The following is a 20,280-nucleotide window of genomic DNA, read 5'->3' as shown; positions in this document are numbered from 1 at the left end:
GCAAATGGCTGCAATATAACAAAGAGTGAAAAATTTAAGGGGGTCTGAATACTTTCCATACCCACTGTATATTCTGTTCTATTTTCTATTTAATGTATATTTTAAATAAATTTTTAACATGTTACACTATTTACATTTTTTAATTGATTATTATTATTATAAATTAAGAATATAGCAACTAATGGTTGCATACCTTCGTTTGATTTCCTTGTCCAGCTTGACTAAAGCAATGTTGACCTCTTCCTGCTTCTTACTAAGTTTGTCAGACAGATCACAGTGTCTCCTTAACTGATCTTTAGTCTCCTTCTCCAGGGCCTGGTTTTACAAATTAGAGCAAGTATCTGCTTTGTAACCCTTCTTGTAAGCTGACTAGCTTTAGTGAGTTACACAAACCCTCACCCTACAGCATATAATGCACCATGAATGGTTTATTTAAAGGCTTTTGTATGTACAGCAGTTACTTCATTGGAAGGTGCTGAGAGTTTTTCTATAAAGCCTTTAACCACAATGCAAGCACACACAATAGATATTGTATAGGACGTGCTACCCACAGTGCACTGATTAATATGGATGAATGTGTTTTTGTATAACAGCTGTCTAGTCTACTCACAGTGCCTCTCTTGGATGACTCTAGCCTCCCTCTCCATCTCCTCGTGTCTGCGAATAAGGTTTTCCACACTCTCCACATCCACTCCACAGCCCTGACCCTGGAGCAACAGCATCTGTGGCCCAAAAATGTTTTAATTAAATATGTAATTAAGACTATATAATAAAGAATATTTAATTGAATATATTTAAAATATTGTTATATTGAAAAATTAAGTGTAAAATAAATTTTCAATTTCTCTTATATTGGGTTCAAAGCCAAAGTTGGGTTCAGATTCAAAGACATGTAATTTGATAGCCATAAAATCTCTCTCTCTCACCTTCTCTCCAGCTCTGTCCCGGACTTCTTCTAGCTCTCGAATCAAGGCGTGGATCTCTAGCGCTGCCTCCAGCTTCTGCTTATAGCTGCTCAGGTTGCCATGGAAATTACTCCATCTGTTGGGAAGGTGACAAGAAAGTCAAAACAAACAACATGCTAGATATAAGAGATGATGAGTGTATTTTCTTAAATGAACATGGATCTCAGTTGAAATATAGGAGGATGTACCGTTCATTGAGCTGTTGCCTACGCTTTCTCACAGTTGCCAACTCATCACTGTCCTGTCTCTCTAGCCGGGCTGCCAGAGTATTGATTGTCTTGATGTGAGCATCATCAACAGTCACATCCTAAGGGATGAAAACTTCTTAGTGAAAGAATGTTAATGCACTAAGCAATATGCTGTATACCACTGTTACATAATACAAAGCCTTCAGTATGTCATTTCATTAAACTGAGTTGATAAATCAACATAAATGTGTTTTTCTTTAAGTTCACATTTTCTAGACCAAGTCGAACACCAGACTTACTCCAGAGCCTGAGCCTCTGAATTCACTGAGCTTCTTCAGCAGCTGCTGACCATGTTCATAATCCTCCCCAACATCACCAACATTTATCATCACCTCCTATACAGAAAAGAAACCAAATATTAATTCTGGGTACACCAGTAGTTTATATCAAGGCATGTTTTCAGCAGTTTGTTAATGTTAATGGCCTCATTTACTTGCCTTTTGCCTAATCCAAACTTCAACCTGTCCCACTTTTTGCAGGAACTCAAGAAAATCACGATTATCCTCAAGAACTTTTCCACGGACTGTAACCGTTTGCTTCAGAGCTTCCCAATGAGAGATCAGCGCAGAGATGGTCTTCTTTATCTCCTTCGATTTTGGGTGACGCAAGGTCACTAGCTCATTTCCAGCCTTTTGATAAGTATGTGACAAACAATGTTAAACACATTTATAAAGACCAAAAAAAACAACAAAAAAATATAGTATTATCTCTGACTGACTACTGAGCCAGTTTGTGACTTTGGTACCTGCTGGACAGATTCAATGATATTTCCATGGGCCAGAATCTCTGCTTCAAACACCTGATGCTTCTGCAATATCTTCATTTTAGTCTGAAGGTTGCTCATGTCCATTTTGGAGTCTTCTAGTATTTTATTCATACGGTCTGTGATCCATTCCTCTGCCTAAAATACAAATAAACATCACAAACCAACCATTTTGTTTTCTCTCTCTCACCTGGATCGGAAATTACTAGTATTTATTACTAGTAAAATTACAGTTTGCAATATTGTAGTTTAAATCAGACAAATTTAAGTTTCTTAACTTTAGCGTTAGGTTTGTCATGCTCTAGCAGGTCCTGGCCCATGGATACGGCCTGAGCATATGTCTCCTCACGCGCCACAATCTCAGCCCATAGCTGCTGGTGCTGGAACAACTGCAAATCGCAGGTGGCAACATCACGAATGGACTCCTCTACCTTCATCCCACTCAGCACCTGCGAGCACCAGAGGGAGTAGTCCTGTGTCTGGAGAACAAAGCAACATAAAATGATTCAAAAATAGTTTTCAACCAATATTTTCTAACATTTTTGAATTTTCCACTAAATCAAAATGAGGAGTTTAAAATGTTTTTAAAAAGTGTAGCATACTGTGTTGAGGAACATGTAGCGGTCCTTGGCTGACCGCAGCTCCTCCTCCCTCTGCTCCATGTGCATACGTAGCCTTTCCCAGCTCTCCACCACCTCCTGCTGCAGCTCCTGCAAGCTCTCCTCAGCTCAGGAGAGCACGTGTCCAGAATGGTGTCAGTTCCGTCCAACAGCTCCTGCAGCTATAAAAAGAATCATAAAGTTTAAACACTGAACCCGAGAATGAGTTTGATGTGAGCATTTGTAAATTATTTATTTATTTACTTATTTGCTGAGCAAATATGTGACCCTGGACCACAAAACCAGTCTTAAGTCGCTGGGGTATATTTGTAGCAATAGCCAAAAATACATTGTATGGGTCAAAATTATTGATTTTTATTTTATGCCAAAAATCATTAGGATATTTAGTAAGATCATGGTCCATGAAGATATTTTGTAAATTTCCTACTGTAAATATATCAAAACTTAATTTATGATTAGTAATACGCATTGCTAAGAACTTCATTTGTACAGCTTTAAAGTGGATTTTCTCAATATTTTGATTTTTTTGCACCCTCGGCTTCCAGATTTTCAAATAGTTGTATCTCGGCCAAATATTGTCCTATCCTAACAAACCATACATCAATGGGAAGCTTATTTATTCAGCTTTCAGATGATGTATAAATCTCAATTTCGAAAAATTTACTCTTATGACTGGTTTTGTGGTCCAGGGTCACATATTTCTTAAATCCTTTATTTATTATTTGCTAAGTGTTTATTTATTTGTTTTTTTTTAAGTTGTAACTAGATCACATAAAACCTCATATGCTTTTGTGACCAATCAGACGACAGAGCGGGTAAAGCTGCAAGACGTAAAGGAATGGTGCAAAGAGGAGAAAATTATTATTTTGTGAGGAAGAAGAATTCGTCAGTTGTAGTATTTCAATATTTTGGACAAAGAAGAGATGTCACTGAGTCAGGTAACTAATAAATTATTGCAAAACTACAAATATAATTATAATATAAAAATACCTTATCAAAATGGTAGTAAATAAACAATAGTAATAAACAAAAACTTCCCTTTGTACAAAAGCATCCATGCCACCCACTGTATGTTCAAGATGATCGCCATTTCATCACCAGTGCAACACAGCTGTAATGAATGCTCTCACATCATACCTGCTGCTCTGTTCCAGCCAGCTCATGTACAAGAGCTTCATGTTTGCGTAGCTGTGACAGCACTCCCTTTAGATCTTTGGCTATGTCATCAGGAATGCTTTGGCACCTCTCCTGGTTCAAGATATGTGACACGTGAGCACCAGGGCAGATATGTTTATCATATTATTCAACAGCATGACTTTAAACCACAGCTGGACTGCATACCTTTATCTGTCCTAGTGCATCAGTCAGGTCTTTGTAGAATTTGTGGCATTCCTCAGATTTACGTAGCTTTTCTTTACGATCTTTGGATAAATCCTGCAGCTCTTTCCATGATTCTCTGTCATAAAGTAAACTTAAAGTATGATATCTGTAGACTGTAAAATGATGTAACTCCATACACAGGTCTGACACATCACAAACAACTGACACAAATATGAGATTACTGTATTTATTAGTTTGTAATATTTTGTTTATAATCTGTTTTCCTGATCACATGCCGTTACCTGAGTAGATTCTGTTTCTTGGATGAAGCGGCTCTCAGGGTGATTACTTTTGATGAGTTTGTCAGCCAACTCTTCACAGGTGTGCATCCTCTCCAGTCCCACCTCCAGCTGCTTTAAGAATACCTCAAATCTCCCACACAGTTGCTGTCATGAAACAAGAGGTACTTAGACAGATCCTGATCACAGACAACATGCATAACTGATACAGGATTAACTTTATGAATCATATTGAGATTTGAAGAATTTTAAGGGTTTAAAATAAGAAATTAAGGTTTTGATGGCAAGGACCCCAAAAACATGTTCATTTCTAGGCTCAAATATGTTTTTAAATCAATTAATAATAAGACAATTGAAGAAATTAAAAAAGGGAGAATAATAAGTGTGAAGACAGTATGTTGTAATAATTGGCTTTTAAATTGTCACTGTACTAAAGCCATAAAAAGTTAAAATATTAAAAGCCAAAAAATATGATCTGCAGAACATTTACTTCAGTTGATACCCACAATTTAATTAATATAAAATGTATACATTTTTAAAACAAAAACAGATTTGTGTATTCATTTTTACTATTAAAACTAGTCATTAGAATGTGTAGTGATTAGTTTCTTGATTTCTGACCAAAAAAATAATGAAACCATAATAATATCAAATGTAACAAATGTTTAAAAAAATTTTTGTTAAAAATATTTAATTTATTCTCACCAGTGCATTTTCATAATCAATCCCAAAGTCATTAGAGGCGGCAATCTGTGTCTGCTGAGAAATCCATTCCTCCAATTCAGCAGGCTCGCTCTTAAATTCATGGAGGTGTAAAGTCTCTCGAGTCTCGCAGCCTCTGCTCTCTGTTGTAATGAGATATGTTTTTTTAACAAGGCAAACCAACATGAGGGTTTGTACTTCTGTTAGTTGTGCTGTTTTATCAACTGATTTTTATTTTACCTGACTGTTGCTGAGTGCTGAACCTCATTTAGCTTCGATTTAATGTGGTTGTAGGGTTTGTTGAGCTCCTCTAAACCCCACACACGTACAGCCTACTTAACGTTGGATTTGAGTTCATCTACTTGAGCAGCAAGTACCTCAATCTGCCCCTCCACTGCCTGAAGAAACAAACCAGTATATGTTAACATGTTAAAACCTTAAGCTATTGCATTAGTACAAGCCAAAGTTTACTCACCTCATGCTGCTTTATTAGACTCTGAGTAGCTAATTCAGTCTTGCCATAATCAGTGCTGACCAAAGCTGATGTTTCTGACAGAAGTAATGACAGTAATGGCTTGAATAATTACTGGACCAAAAAAACTGCAAACACTGCTACACTTTTACCTGCTCCCATGTAACTGCCTTGTTAAGTTCGCCAGACCGTTTCTCACACAGGCTCCTCTAAATCCTCCCATTCTGCAATCAGTTGCTGACACCTCTGCTGCACCTCCTGACCATTCCACTGATTGGACCGGGCCATGGCTCGTCCTCTGTCCAGTACTTGTTGCAGGTACTGGCTGTGGGCATTTACCTCTGCCTGCAGGTCCTGGAGGGTTTTGAAACATTTAACAGTTACAATGAATACAACTTTACACTGGAACTTCACAAAGAAAGGTACAGTCATTTATTTAAAGTTAAAATAATTTTTGAATAGGTATTTTTATCCCCAGCAACATTCATACACTCAAATCTAATCATACCTTGTGCTTCTGAAGCAGACTAACTGCCACTGCCAGAGATCTTTCATAGTTTGTAGTATCAGCTACAGGATGATGCTCTGATATCCAGTTTAACTCTAGGTCTACATCATGGTAAAAGCTATTTAATGCCACATCTGCCTCTAACTGGCTCCTGCGATGATCCAAAGGTTTCTGTAGAGACTTAAATCTGGCAAATAAAGCAGAAGTAAAGGCTTCTTAAAGCATGCATAGAAAGCAACAGTTTTGTATTGATTGATCCTGCATATACATATAATTGATCATCAGTTTATTAGCTATCATTTCCTTAAAAATAGGTCATTCATTGCAGGTAAGTTTTCATTATGAAAAACTTTTATTTATTTTTGTTTGATGAAAAATGAATACTAACAGTTTCAGGTAAGTGTCAGTCTCCCTGAGAATGCGTTGAGAGTCAAAATGGTTGGTGGCCAGGTGTTTGGCACTGGTGACAATGGAGCTGATTTTTTCTGCAAGTTCTTGAGCCTCCTCCTCCAGCTGTTTGTGCTCCTTTGGAGCTGATTTTTTCTGCAAGTTCTTGAGCCTCCTCCTCCAGCTGCTTGTGCTCCTTTAGGAGCTGTCTGCTTGAACGAAGGTCATGACCCCTGACTGCATTCTGTAACATTCTCTCAATTGCCTCAATCTTCAGTTTTGCATCCTGAAAATATACAGATACTTTGGAATATAGAAATAGAAGCACACTTATCATTTATTTATTTATTTTGTAAATTGGTCATTTCAACTGATTTAATTCAATGACACCATTAACATAAGAAAAGATTTAAAATCTACTCACAGAAATGTATTCTGCTTATGTTTCAAGGATAGGCCTATAAATTCCTTCAGTGTTGTCCTGCAGTAGTCAAAGGTAGAACAGAGCTTGAGTTTAAGTACCTGAAGCAGCTCCGTGAGTTGCTCCTGCTGGCCAGCCTGTCGTAGTTTGTCCCCTCTTTCTGCCATCTTTCTCTGGATTTCAGTCCACCTTTTGCATATCTCTCGAGTCTTTCTCTGTATGCTCTGGCTGTTGTAGTGATCCTCTGCTAACATTTCCTCTCCAGTCTAACCACATGAAATCCAATCACCAATATGGACAAAAATCATGGCCAAATACTTATGTTGCTTGAAAAATAATAAACAATACATCTGATGTGGTGCCATACCTCAGTTAATCTGTCTATGCGGACTTGATTGGCCTGCATCTCTTTTTCTGCCGCCTCGTGTTTTTTGAGCTTACGGAGGATGTTAGTTGGATCTCTGTATGACTCGTCCTCAGCAATCTCAAACTTCTCCTCTATCCACAGGAGCATCTCCTCGGCATCTCTTAAAAATTCCTATGCAAGGTAAAAGTTAAGTATTTTAAAGCACTGTAGTTGTTTAGACAATTTTCTTGTCTGATATACTGTATAGCTACAAACACATTTTAAATTGTATTATTTATAAAAAATATGCAGTCACTTTCCAAAACATAAACTGAAGGTCTACCTGGTACTTTTTTGAAGCAACTAAATCAAGCCTCCTTAATTTACAACTTTCTTTCAGCTTCTTGTATCAGTCTTTAATCACCTTTGATCGCTGTTGGATTCTGGAAAGAGGTGATATGCCAGGGTGAACTAAAATAATAGCACTAAGAAACAAGCAATTACAATTATTAATAAAATAAACTGTAATATGTAAAAACAAATAAAAGTCTATGCTCACTCTTTGGCGGCAAAGTTACGCTTGCTGATGAGCTCCTGGCTCTTGTCTTGAAAGAGGTTAATGGATCGCTGTAGTGCCTCAAGCAAAGCCTCAAGCTCTTCTTGACGGCCCAGTAAACTGTGAACACTGTCCACAGAGTCCTGTACAGAAATTATGCATTAAATCTTATCTCTTCCTTTGACAAAAATGTGCTTAGAGACATGAAATGAATTCATTCAATTAATAAATTAAAATAATAAAGAAATTAAATGTCACAGTATCATCTCTTTCGATTACCCCCCAAATCTCTGACTTTCAGTCTGTTTCATGACCAGAAATGGTGGCCTCTGTGCGATCTGCTTCCATATTCAGCTTTTGAAACTCCAGTCCTTGCTCAAGCCTTCTGTTGCGACTAGCCCACAATTTGTCCAGCTGGCTCCACTCCTTATCCAACTTAGTGAGCGTCTGCTGAACATCTTTAGCTCCTTTCTCTCCAGATGCCACCTCTAGAGATTGACCCAGCTTTTCCATATCTTTCAATCTGAAATAACATTACCTTTAATCATAGGCAGTGTTGGGGAAAGTTACTTTTAAAAGTAATGCATTACAATATTGCGTAATAATTACGTTACTTAGTTACTTTTTATGGAAAGTAATGCGTTGCGTTACTTTCGCGTTACTTTTTAAATATGAGCAGGGCTTGATTGTTTTTAATATAAGAAGTTCTATTTATAGCAAATGTAAAAGCCCTTTCACGCCAAAAAGTGTAATGAATAAACCTCAGGCTGAAGGAAAAGTAAATTCACGTCTGTACAGTAGAAAACAGGAGAAGAAGGATCAACACTCTTCAGCAATAAAAAAAATCAATGAAGCACAATTGTTAGTTTATCTAAAGTAATTTTTGCTTATTTAATTATTGCAGGTTTGCGTCATATTCCGAGTTTGCATTTCACTGTTTTAATTCATTTTGATGAATACTAAATCTGTTTTTTGCGAGTGGAATGAATTAATGCACATTCACATTTAGTCTAGGACTACAATAACATCATGATCACACAGCACACACATCGACTCTGTACCTCCGATTTCTCCCAATATGGGGACAGGAGACTTATCAGTCAATAAATGGGAAAACAAAGTAACTGGCGTTACTTTTTTGAAAAAGTAACTTTTTTGAAAAAGTAACAGATATTTTCTTTTAAATTAAAAAGTAATGCGTTACTTTACTAGTTACTTGAAAAAAGTAATCTGATTATGTAACTCGCGTTACTTGTAATGCGTTACCCCCAACGCTGATCATAGGCACTAAGTACGAATTACAAGCTAAAGGCCAAACACAACTAACTTTGCTCTCTGAAGTTTAATCTTTTGCTTCAGATCAAGGTTCTCCATGAGCAGATGCTACATCAGATCCAGTGTCCTCTTCCAGAAGATACTCCTTTGTTGCCTCGGCCCATAACAACAGGTCTCTGGTTTCTTTCTGAAAGAGTTGCAAGCGTCTGGCTTCATCAAGCATCCGTTGTCTTTGAATGGATTGGGCTTTCAACTGTCGCAGCAGGTCTTCCAGAGCACGTACTTCTTCCATGATAGCGGCACTCTCTGCAGGACTACAATCCTGTTTCCTGTAGAATAGCAATGGGACAGTTGACAGGCAGATTAATGAGGATTGATTTAGTTTCACTGCTTTCTAAATAACGTTGGACATTCTCCTGTAAGTTATTGTTGATGATGGTTCCGAGCTGTGCCAAGGTTAGAAATAAGAAGTGCCAAAAACATATCATCAAAAATAAGTGGAACTGCAATAATTTTGTAGCAAACCTACATCTTGGCCACACTTTTAAGGTACTCTATTTTCCTTTCCAGGGCTTCTATGTCCCTCTCAGCTTGGGCTTGTCTGTGTTCCTCAGCCTGTAGGGCTGATGGTGAGCTGCCCACATCAGGTGTGTCAAGCTGGGTTAGCCTATCCTGGAGCTGAGCCTGGACATCCTGGCAGGTCTGCAGGAACGATTTCACATCAGCAGAGCTAAGCAGCTCATGAGTCATCTCATCCTTTAGTTTTTGAATGTGTTCCCACCTGGTGATACAAAGAAACACTTCAAGGTTGTTGTGTTGTTGTTTTTAACAACACAATAGCATGGTAGGATGGTACGGCTGCACAATGCTGATTTTAGCCTTCATACCTGCGGGTTATGATTCCAAGCCTGAGCTGAATCTCTTTTTTCTTGCTGTGCTGTTTTTTCACAAGCTCCTCTCCAAGCTTGGTAATGTTATCGAGCTGATTTCTACCACTGGCTAGTTCAGTAAGAAAGTTCTGTGTATAACATTGAGAAAGAAGTGAATGTTTTTAAATCAAAATACCACCATGTTATCCAAAGAACACAAGTATATCTATTGGAGTTACTTCTCCAAGCAACTTTAAGGCTCTGAATGTTGTAACTGATTCATGTTGACTTGCGTTATTCTGCTAGGCGTGTGTTTTCAATGCAAACTGACCTCATATTTGGCTTGTACAACCTCTAAGTTGTTGGAGTTGGAGTTAAAAGTGTTGAGGACATTCTCCTTGTCTCCCATCCAGGAATCAAACTCCTCACAGGCATTATAGAACCTATGTAGTCGTGCAGTGTCATCCAGCATCTTATTTTTTGACTGGTAGGAGAAAATGCTATTTAAATGACTGGAAAATGTTTAAAACAATCTAAAATGATAAAGCGTAAGGGTAAATCTTGAATATTTACCTGTGCTAAATTATAAAGGCTGTTGAAATCCTGTTCTAGACTGCTTTGTGTGCTCTCTATTGTGTCTTTTTGGAAGTGTGGGTCAGGCAATGATGAGGTAGATATTTCAGCTGTGCCATGCCGCATAGAACGAGTGCGACGAGGTCGGCTCACTTTCTTTTTTGGACTCTCAGGTTCTCCATTCGTAGGTTCAGGTGGTGCTTTCTGCATTTAATTGCATCAAAACACAAGCAAAAGCTGTCTAGTAGATGCAATTTAAATAGAAGTTTTATGGCTCATAAGATCTGAAACTCAAGTAGATTTTGAAATTGATAAAAAGTCTTACAGAAGATGGCATCTTTGTGATGAATGTGGAAGATACTAGTTGCTCATTTCCTCTGCTGTCTCGAAGATGCAACTTATCATCTTTTTCCCTGCTGACAATTGTCAATGTTTCTCCTCTGTCCCAGGTTAATATAGGACCTGAAAATGGTCAAGATGAGAAGAGAAAAAGAAACTGTTTCATTGTACACACAAACTTTATCATTTTTTAGCATTAAAGGATGCTGTTTACCTCTGTATCTGAACCTAATCTTTGCTTGTTCTTGTGGTAAAGCCTTGCTAATGACTTTTCCTTCTTTGTCATCTTTTTTATCCATCTCATCTTCACCATCTGATGAATCACTGTAGTGTACCATTCTACTCGGCTGGGTTTCAGTCTTAAATTGATTAAAAAATGTCAGTGCCATTGAAGCTTTATCCATTAAATTATGCAGTAATTTCTGTTTTATGCTAGCAATGATTCACATTTATTTCATGGATAAACTGTTTTTCACCTTTACCTTTCCTGAAGCAACATTAGAAGATTATTCAGACAGACTAAGTGCTGTAATTGTATTGCAAAATAATTTGTATTTTTTTTCTTTTGTACATAATGGATTATTTTAGTTGTGATTCACAGTAAGAGGAGCAAGTTGGGCAGCACTCTTGGCCTGCTCGCCGAGTCGTTTAACTTCTGAGGCATATGCTTACATTTCTTTCTCCAGTCTTTGGTGACGCTGGAGCAGAGCAGTAATGCTGGCCTAATCCTTTCCATAATCCTCATCAATGAGAAGTGGTTTGCGGTCATCAAGCCACGAGCTGGCTTCGGTAATGTCTGCAAAATACTGAGGGAAAGGAAGAATGGCACTTGGAACATTTTTATCCCAACCACTGCTTGATCTACTGAATCATAATTTCTCACTTTGCATTAATATATATATATGTACATACCTGCTTGATGACATTGGCTGCATGCAGCCTGTTTTTTCGGATGGTGACTTGTTCTTTAAGGTTTCTGAAGAGTCCGAATCCACTTTTGGATGTCTCTCTCATTAGGGTGTTTCCCCCTGCACAGCTCTTGGCCTCTGGATAAAACCCCAGAGCACATTGATTCCTGAGACTGAATCTCTGCCTCTAAAGCCTGCAACATAACAAAGCAATCTTAGCAGCTCTGATTCAGTCTCATTGAGGTTAAGCAACGTTAGTCAGTTCTCCATTATAGAAGTGCTTAAAAGAGCATTAAGTAGCGATAAGTATATAACTGTTTTGAGATAGATCTAAAAATTTAGGCAGTAATGGGTTTCTTCAGTACTACAATTTTATATTTTTTCTTATAGTATCTGATGGCCACATACCTTGTGGTTCTGAATGGCTTGCTGAATTTGACTGAGGTCTCTCCCCAGAGATGCTGCCTGTAAGAGGACCCATTTCTCATAGATTCATGCTTCTACTTATTCACAATCATGGAAAAGCTCAAAGAGCTTCAGCTGTCCCTCCAGAGCTTTTCTCCTTTTTTCCACAAAAAAAGATCATGTTATTGCTGCACAGTAGTTTTTTTTTCTAAAACCGTAAAACTGTGGTGTATACAATCCTGTCTGTATTTCTCATGGTTAACTATTAAAGCACAGTTTAGCTTCTAGATAAGTGTCTTTATGTATATGGTACTTGCCACAAGATTTTGTAAAAATGTTGTACTCATTTTAGAAACTAATAAAATCTTAGTCTTACAAATGTCCCCAAATATGGCTTTTAGTACAATTAGAAGGGTTTATAGAGTTTACCTGTTCTTGCTGAGAACCAGTAAAGAGTTGTACTGGCCGTTAAGATCTTTAATTCCTCTCTTGACTTTTGTGGCACCTTTGTGCTTAACCTTTAAGGCACTGCTGCTGATGGCATTCAGGGTTTCTCCAAGTGAGATGATATGAGTGTCTATTAAGTCCTGCTTTTGCAGTAGGGCTACCACCTCTTGCAGCTGTTTTCCTAAGTCAGAGGAATCTGCCAGGGCCTAGGAAAGAAAGTAGTTTATGCTCAAGTGATAATGCTCAGTTCATAATTCTCAGTGGTAATGTCTGTAGGAAAAAAAAATAATACAGACAGACAGATAGATACTAAATACTTCCACACCTATAAAATGTTTTTTTACTTTAATAATGTAAAGTCATTTTCAACATCCACATTCCTAAGGATCAACAAAATGTTGAAAAATCTAGTTTCCCTTAAGTTCAGCCATATCTAAAATACTATAAGCATTTTACATAAAAAAAAAATTAAGGACTGGTACATTGCTGCAACAGCCCAATATTAAAACAAAAAATCATCAATAAGAAACAAAAACAACTGCATCAATAGGAACTTTTATTTTATAGTGCCAACATTAGTGGGAATGTTTTTACTAGAAATGTATTTTTGACATGTCTTTTCCACTGCATTATAATAGGACATGAAAACCAGCCATAGCCCGTATCAGTAAGTGATTATAAACTACCAGCTATTCTTTGCCCCTCACCTGCAAATCACTTGCGCCTTGCTGTGGTAGTTCTCTTTTTCTATAACAACAGCCATTTCACTTAAAGTGCGGAAACGTGGTTCATGAGCCAACACATCTGCTCCCAGGGCCTCCAGTTTGCGAGCCACTGTCTCAGCCTCCTCCAGTCTCTGCAGCCCTTCCAGGTCCTGTTGTTGGATCAGTTGCAGAATGTCCTCCAGGTAGCTCTCCCTCAGCGTAGCCTTATGGCCAAACTTCTGGGCCAACTGTTCCAGCTGCTCCAGCCTCATCAGCGCACTCTGGAGGTCCCGCTCTCGCTGGTGTTCTGCTCGCTCTAGCAAGGTCCAGTTCCTTTCGATATCCCCCAAGGTCTTGCCTTCCAGAGGAATATAGTCCCACTGATTGTTTCCTCTTAGCTTGGTTCGCAAGTTGAAGAGGTGGGCCTCGATAGCCCCTCGTTCCTGGTACTTGGGAGGCTTCTCAATAGTGCGGTACATCTTGAAGGCAGAAACCAGATGCTGCATTTCTCACAGGGAGTTGGGGAAAGAACGGTCATTGAGCTCCTCAACCTTGGTCTTGATCCAGCGTAGTAAGTCAGACACCATGCTTTCATACATGCCCTTCATATCATCCAGCTCTTTCAGAAGGTCCACAATCTGCAGGCAGAGATAAACTATAGATTTTGGAAAACACTGATGTTGAAGCAGATGTATGAAATTCAGAAGCGCAGATTTGGTCTAACAGCAGGACAGTACTACTATAAACATTAAGCAACATCACAAGTTGTATTTCTTTGAAGGATGGGTGATTTGGGAGCATGCTTTTGTTCAGCAGCTACACAGACATCTATCTACTTAATACACACCTTTCCCACTTCTGGAACACTCCTCTGCGCCTCAATAATGGTTTGTCTCATGTTCTGCCATCGCAACCACTGACTGCTGAAACAGCCACTGAAAGTCATTGTCATCTAGTGTCCCAACAGCATCACACCTGAGAGCTTGGCAGTCTTACCATAAAATGAACTCAGAGTCTTGACATCTCAGAGCCTGGCTGGGCTTATCTTAGTCCCATCCATCCATTCAACGAGATCTGTCTGTCATTGTTTAATACACTTTTGTGACAGCTAACACTTCTCCACAGCTGTGACCCAGTCAACACATAACGGTATTTCTATTCACACTTGTGGACATGGTGGTGAGTGAAAGTGTCATACTGCACAGGCAGAACAGGACAATTCACGCCCCTGTTTCTCTCCATGTGTATCCTGCCAGCATGTTAATAGCATCGCCTGACCTCTGAGCTCATCTTTGCTGGATCAAATCCTCCTGTTTGTCAAAGAGTAGCCTATCTGAGGATGACTTCCTCCATATTGTCAGCATGATCCAAAAGGCTATGTTGACTATGCAGTGCAGACAACTAACTTTCTTGTTTAGCAGCATTTACAGCCCAGAGTTTATACTGATCTGATTAAGACCAGGGCTCCTCTTTTTGACCCACAGTCAAATCCACTAATCCTAAAGAGTTTGAGATTAGAGTCCTGATTCAACACCGCAGTAGCTACAGTTCATACTTTCTCAAACAGAGGGCACCAGTGCTTAACATTTCACAAAAAAACCTTTGCGTGCTCCTGTGACGTTGCTTTGTCCCAATGGACCAAAGCAAAAAGTGTATATCTTTGTTATAATAATCACATCAATTCCAAGCCCAGTCTAGAAACACACTAAATAACAAGGAAAGAAATCTTATATCACTAATAACTGTTTTGGCATTAGTGCAGTTCATAGTATTGCTACTGCTATTACTTAGTTAAGCAAATTGCCAAATATATATATATATATATATATATATATACGGTATATGGCACAGGCCACTCAATCAATATAAGTTTATGGAATTTTTTTGCCTGTATTATCACCAGGTAAAAATCATAAGCCTGATTGCTTAGAAAAGTAATTGAACACCTCTTCTCAACAAACTACAAGGCAAAGTTTAATATTTAGGGTTAGAGGTCTACTCAAGAAATGGGAATTCACCATATCTATTTTCTAAATGCATGTTATTGATCTTATTGTGAACAATTCATCCAAACTTTGAAATGAGACATCTCTCTGGTGTGTTCTGTCTGCATAAACCCTGCCCCTTTCTTACATTCGACTGCAAGTTTCCATTCGGATCTGCCTCCATCCAACCAACAACTGATGCCCTCGCTCTACACTTTTTTCTTCACGATAATCTATTTCACTTGGATGTACACCACAATACAGAATAAAGGTTCTGTTGCTTCTTCCATTACATCACAACTTTAAAGAGATGTATAGTAATAGCAATTCTTACCCTTGCATTTTACATTACTTAAAACTACACACGTTTGCTAACTAACCTTAGCTATCCTCTTCTGGATAGTCTGACCCTGCTTCATTTTGGAGAAGTAGTGGTAGTAAAGGGAGACTTAAGTCATGATAGACTTCTCGTCGGGATGGGGCACCATGACATCTTCCACATCCAGGAGCTGCATTATACCAAACTCATCCTCTGCCAGAGTGAAGCATGGGTGAGGTTCCTCATTGGATCATCTTGCCGTAGTCGGTTGTAGTCAAAAAGATCAGGCCTGGAACAGTGTTATCATAACTCCATGAGATTGAAGTAGTGGAAAGGAAACAGTCAAATTATGTTCCTTATCAAAAGAGAATGCTATCCACTATAAGTATTACCAATGGGCATGAATAAGAGCATTGAAGGCCAGTCCATCTCTCCAGCTGCTTGAGAAGTCTTGCACATTTACATTGGCGTAACCGGCGGTCTTATGCTGACACCATATCAGTAGAGCTTCTTTGGCTGAGCGCCACTGACCTGAAACCAAAACAGAATTTAAACAGTGATAAGCACAGGGGCCAATCTTAAGGCCTTACCTCAACAATATTGATGGCTCCAATCTGGAAGAGGAGAATGATGATCCAAATTAAGCCCAGGATCAGGGTTCTGTCTCCATCCACAATATTTTCCGGACCAATCAGATCTACTCTGATCTATAAGAAGATGAACAGAGGGAAAAAAGATGACCTACAATTATAAGTACATAACTTATTGTATCGGTTTATCCACAGTTCACTTTTAAGAAGTAACATTGTTGAAATAATACTTTTTAAAAGCTATTCTAATTTGATATTTGCAGGTTGTACTTCTTTGAGTGTACCTTGGTTTTAAGGAAATTAATGGCAATGCTGTTGTTTTCTAGACTGTGGACTCTTAGGCTGCGTCGACTGGAAGTGGGCAGTTTCTCCCCGGAGATGAGCTCCAAAAGTCGCACGAGATGCACACCAGTTCTTAGTTCAGTATACACATCAGTCAAGTCAACCTTTTCCTTTAAAGTGAATGCACATTCAAATATAATTACACACATTTCCAACACACCCAGTTTATGCAACCAAATAATCATAAAGTGTGAAGACATCAACTTACAAGTAATCTTGCAGGTAGTCTGTGTCAGTTGACAGTGACATACATGTTCTTATATCCTATAACTGCATTTGTTTTATGCATCATATGCAGTTTAGGCATGAAATCAGCAGCTGGCTTTGTTTTACCACTGTGTTTGGCTAACTGCCACTGTATTCCACTATGACGTGACTCACTCACACTCCTCTCAGTAAAGCCGTCCTGCTCTCAGCTTTCAAGCAAGAGACTTGCAACCACTCCCTAATCCATGTTTTGTGGGAATCTGATGTCTCTCAACCGATCTGCTTACCCAGGGAATGAACCGAGGGAGCTTAGAGCACACCCTGCTCCTCTGGTAGATCTTCAGACATGTAGTTCATCACTCAAGAGCAAAGATAAAAAAATAAAATCTGCTTGCAATTACTGTATACTTCTTTGCAGCGTTCATAATTGCTTTTAAAAGCAAGAACAATGGTATCTTGCTAACTTGCATGTAACTGATGCACTAAAAGAAATGCTATGTGTTTGGGTAGAGTAGATTTTCTCAGAAAGCAATATTTAGTTATTTAATGAGCAGTGTGACTTTTTATAATAAACATGTTTACGGTGAACGGTGTTGTCTGATACAGAACAATACACAGGAGAAACCGAGGAAGGGGAAAAGGAAAGGGAAACGTTTAAAGCATGTCATTCTACCGGACAGCTGCCTGTGTACAACTATTAATATATTTGTGTGCCCTAACAAGCCGAGGAAGGTCATTGTAGCACCACTTGTCTGTTTTTAACATCTTGCTGTTAGTGTTTATTATGTAAGTGAAATCTCTCAGTTGGTTCACACAACAATGGCAGTAAGTACGAGAGGAGGTCATATGTAACCACTGTTAAATATAACACTCAAAGGGAGACATATACAGTGGAAATATCAGGTATAAAAACATTATGTGATGACAGTCAAGGCGGTACTATTTCCTTCCTAAATCTAAAATTGGTGATGTTGATGTAATACAAGGTAAATCATCTGTGCTTTTCCCTCCCCAGTGCTGATCTGTCACAAAATGTTTGCATAACAGTGAATAAAAATTCAATATTGGGTTTCCCTTTACGCGTACCTGCCATTTTCTTTCATCATTATTATTAAACTCAGTCTTTGAGTATGTATATATGAAAAACAGTGGGCTAACTTGTTTAAATAAGCAAGTAAACTAGCTGTCCACTTATCATGAGACAAGTACATAAAGTATGTAGATGGTAATGTAATGGACAATGATCAAATAATTATGACCTTACATAGGTTCAAGGGTTCACAACTAGAGGTAATCATGCTGAGCATATTATATCATAAACTCAAGTAAATCACAAGAATGGAGTCAGGATTATATTACATCATCAGAGTTACCGTGATATCTTGTCGTGAATCATGAATTTTTGTGTAATCAAATTGCTTCACCACAAGCAGATACCACTGATTAAATGAAGTGGATTATTTATATATTTAAAGATAGATAGATAGATAGATAGATAGCCATAGCAATATAATTACTATTGGAAAAGGATTGATCATGACACATTTGAAATGTAAGCTTTTAGTTTAAGTTTTATCGGTGCTTAGTTGTGTCACTGATTGTGGATCTTGTTGCCTGAACTAGCACTGAGCAGCAAGGCTTTGGAAGGATGTATTCGTACCCCATTCTTTGAAAAGACACTGTTCATCCATTTTGTGTAGGTCTTCTTCTGCACCGTCATCCGCTGTTCCTGAAGCTCTCGGAACCGGCCATCTGACTCTTCTCCATCTCCCTGTTTAGACATCTCCTGACTGTGTTAGTCTCTGAAAACAACATATGAAAAATGCATGTAACTGTTTCAAAGACACACACACATAAAGAAAAATTCAGCCATCTCAAATGCTGCACTAGAGATTGTTCATTTACAATAAATAGCTGCTTAAGATGAGTTTAAACATTAAGCCATACACATGAATAGCGAGGCCTTTACGTTTCGATTTTTGAGCTTTTTTGGGAAGTTAAAATAAAAGAGGATAGTACCAAGGAAATGTCATTGTGAAAGTTAAATATGACTCAAGATAAATCATTTTCCATTTTTAAATCTGCTTTGTTCTCTAATGTTTATGAGGAAGTGAAAGTATCAAGGCAATCATGCCTCTCCTGCTGACAGTGTAATTATGCTCTGAGTCTGACTTTACAGACATATTTTAAAGGATCATAAAAATACCTAGCATTTCCAAATCAGGTGATAAATTGAATAGGATGGGATCAAGAATTACAGATTACTTAAATCAGATGTTACATTTCAGCTATTTGTTTTGTTACTTTTAATATGTTATACTGTAGAACATCATCTTAGTAGAGTCTTAAAGCTATGATGCTATTATATTGAAAAATATTTTATATCCATGTAATTCGGTGAAACAGACATTTGTTTAATCTAGTTTAAAACATATAAACAATTAAACTATAATATTACACATCTCTGCAGACAATTCAAAATAGCATAAACTTCCTTTTGTTTTTTGCATAACTTGCATTTTTTGTTTCTTAAATGTTGCCATTTGTATATCCTGCAACTATTTCTTGCAACTTGTAAAAAGTATTACATTTGTTTGTCATATTATGATGCACAGCATGCAATAGATTTAGAATTCACTTACCCTTTGTCAAGGTTTGTTTTCAACACTTAAGCACAGTCAGTGCTAGTCACAGACTTTCATCATAGGCAAAAATTCATGATTTGAGCATAATCTGATAAATCCTCTTCAAGACTGATCAGTGTTAAGGGACTGAACTGAACTTTGACGCTGTTGTAATGGAATGAAAGGGAGGGTAATTCTCACTCACCTGATAATGTGCTACATGAGGGGTAAAGGTTGCAGTCAAATTCAGTATTTCATGCAATTCAGCAGCACACACCTCTCTAAAGGCCCATCCAGGAACAACCATGCCAGTTGTATGCTAATTGATTCGGGGTTGAAACAGCTGAAATTACTGTTATTCAAAAAAGATTTTGTACACGTTCAAGTTTACTATGATTACGAATTTCAAAATAAAGTGTTGGAGAAACAATTTTAATTTGAAAGAGAAACATTTATTACATTCCCTTATTTCATTTAAAAGGTTATATAAAATTTGCAAATGACAAATTAACAGAAGATTGAAGGTTGTATACATGTCAAAGGCTCATTAAAGTATAGGCAGCACCATCAAACACCTATATATAATTAAGTATCTGGGAAACTTGAACAGAATGGCTTTAATCACATTTGACAGTAATCTTAAATTCACCTGCACACAAATACAATGATTTTTCATGTTTAAAAGCCATAAGAGTTAGCCTTGTGTCAAATAGTTAGTCTAGTTCATGTAATCCACCTCAGAGTTGACAGAAACAATCTATTAGTTCAAATGTGCATATGGTTATGGTGACAGTGTTTAACATACATAATTACATTCATCAGTATTAATGTATATACAGCATAAAGGAGTTTCATAATGATTTCATCATACAACATAAGTTCTTTTGCATTTCAGAATTATAAACACTATGTTTAATTCAATGTTTTCTCCTACTGTCATTATTATTGATATTTTATGTAAAATAATATAAACAAATTTTTTATAAAAAAAAAAAAAAGTATTTTTGTATAATTAGAAGACAGAATAGAGTTGGCGGTCTAGATGCTAATCTCTCTCTCTCAAAAACAACAAAAAAAAAAAAAACA

General features: G+C 37.7%; 1 protein-coding gene and 1 pseudogene across 1 annotated transcript; both read right to left on the bottom strand.

The window, feature by feature from the left end:
* The window catches only part of LOC107694942 (spectrin beta chain, non-erythrocytic 5-like), a 24,991-nt pseudogene extending 10,457 nt beyond the window's left edge, over window positions 1–14,534 (bottom strand).
* Window positions 14,535–15,462: 928 nt separating this feature from the next.
* Window positions 15,463–18,353, bottom strand: LOC107694934 (spectrin beta chain, non-erythrocytic 5-like). The gene is given in 6 exon segments (XM_016494656.1): window positions 15,463–15,659; window positions 15,662–15,720; window positions 15,824–15,957; window positions 16,022–16,138; window positions 16,306–16,467; window positions 18,231–18,353. Coding segments are annotated over 6 exon segments (771 nt in total). The 3' UTR covers window positions 15,463–15,483.
* Between the last annotated feature and the right edge of the window lie 1,927 nt (window positions 18,354–20,280).

This window comes from Sinocyclocheilus anshuiensis, unplaced genomic scaffold (assembly GCF_001515605.1).
Source record: "Sinocyclocheilus anshuiensis isolate Anshui unplaced genomic scaffold, SAMN03320099.WGS_v1.1 scaffold942, whole genome shotgun sequence".
NCBI lineage: Eukaryota > Metazoa > Chordata > Actinopteri > Cypriniformes > Cyprinidae > Sinocyclocheilus > Sinocyclocheilus anshuiensis.
This window is presented reverse-complemented; position numbering and strand designations above follow the sequence as displayed.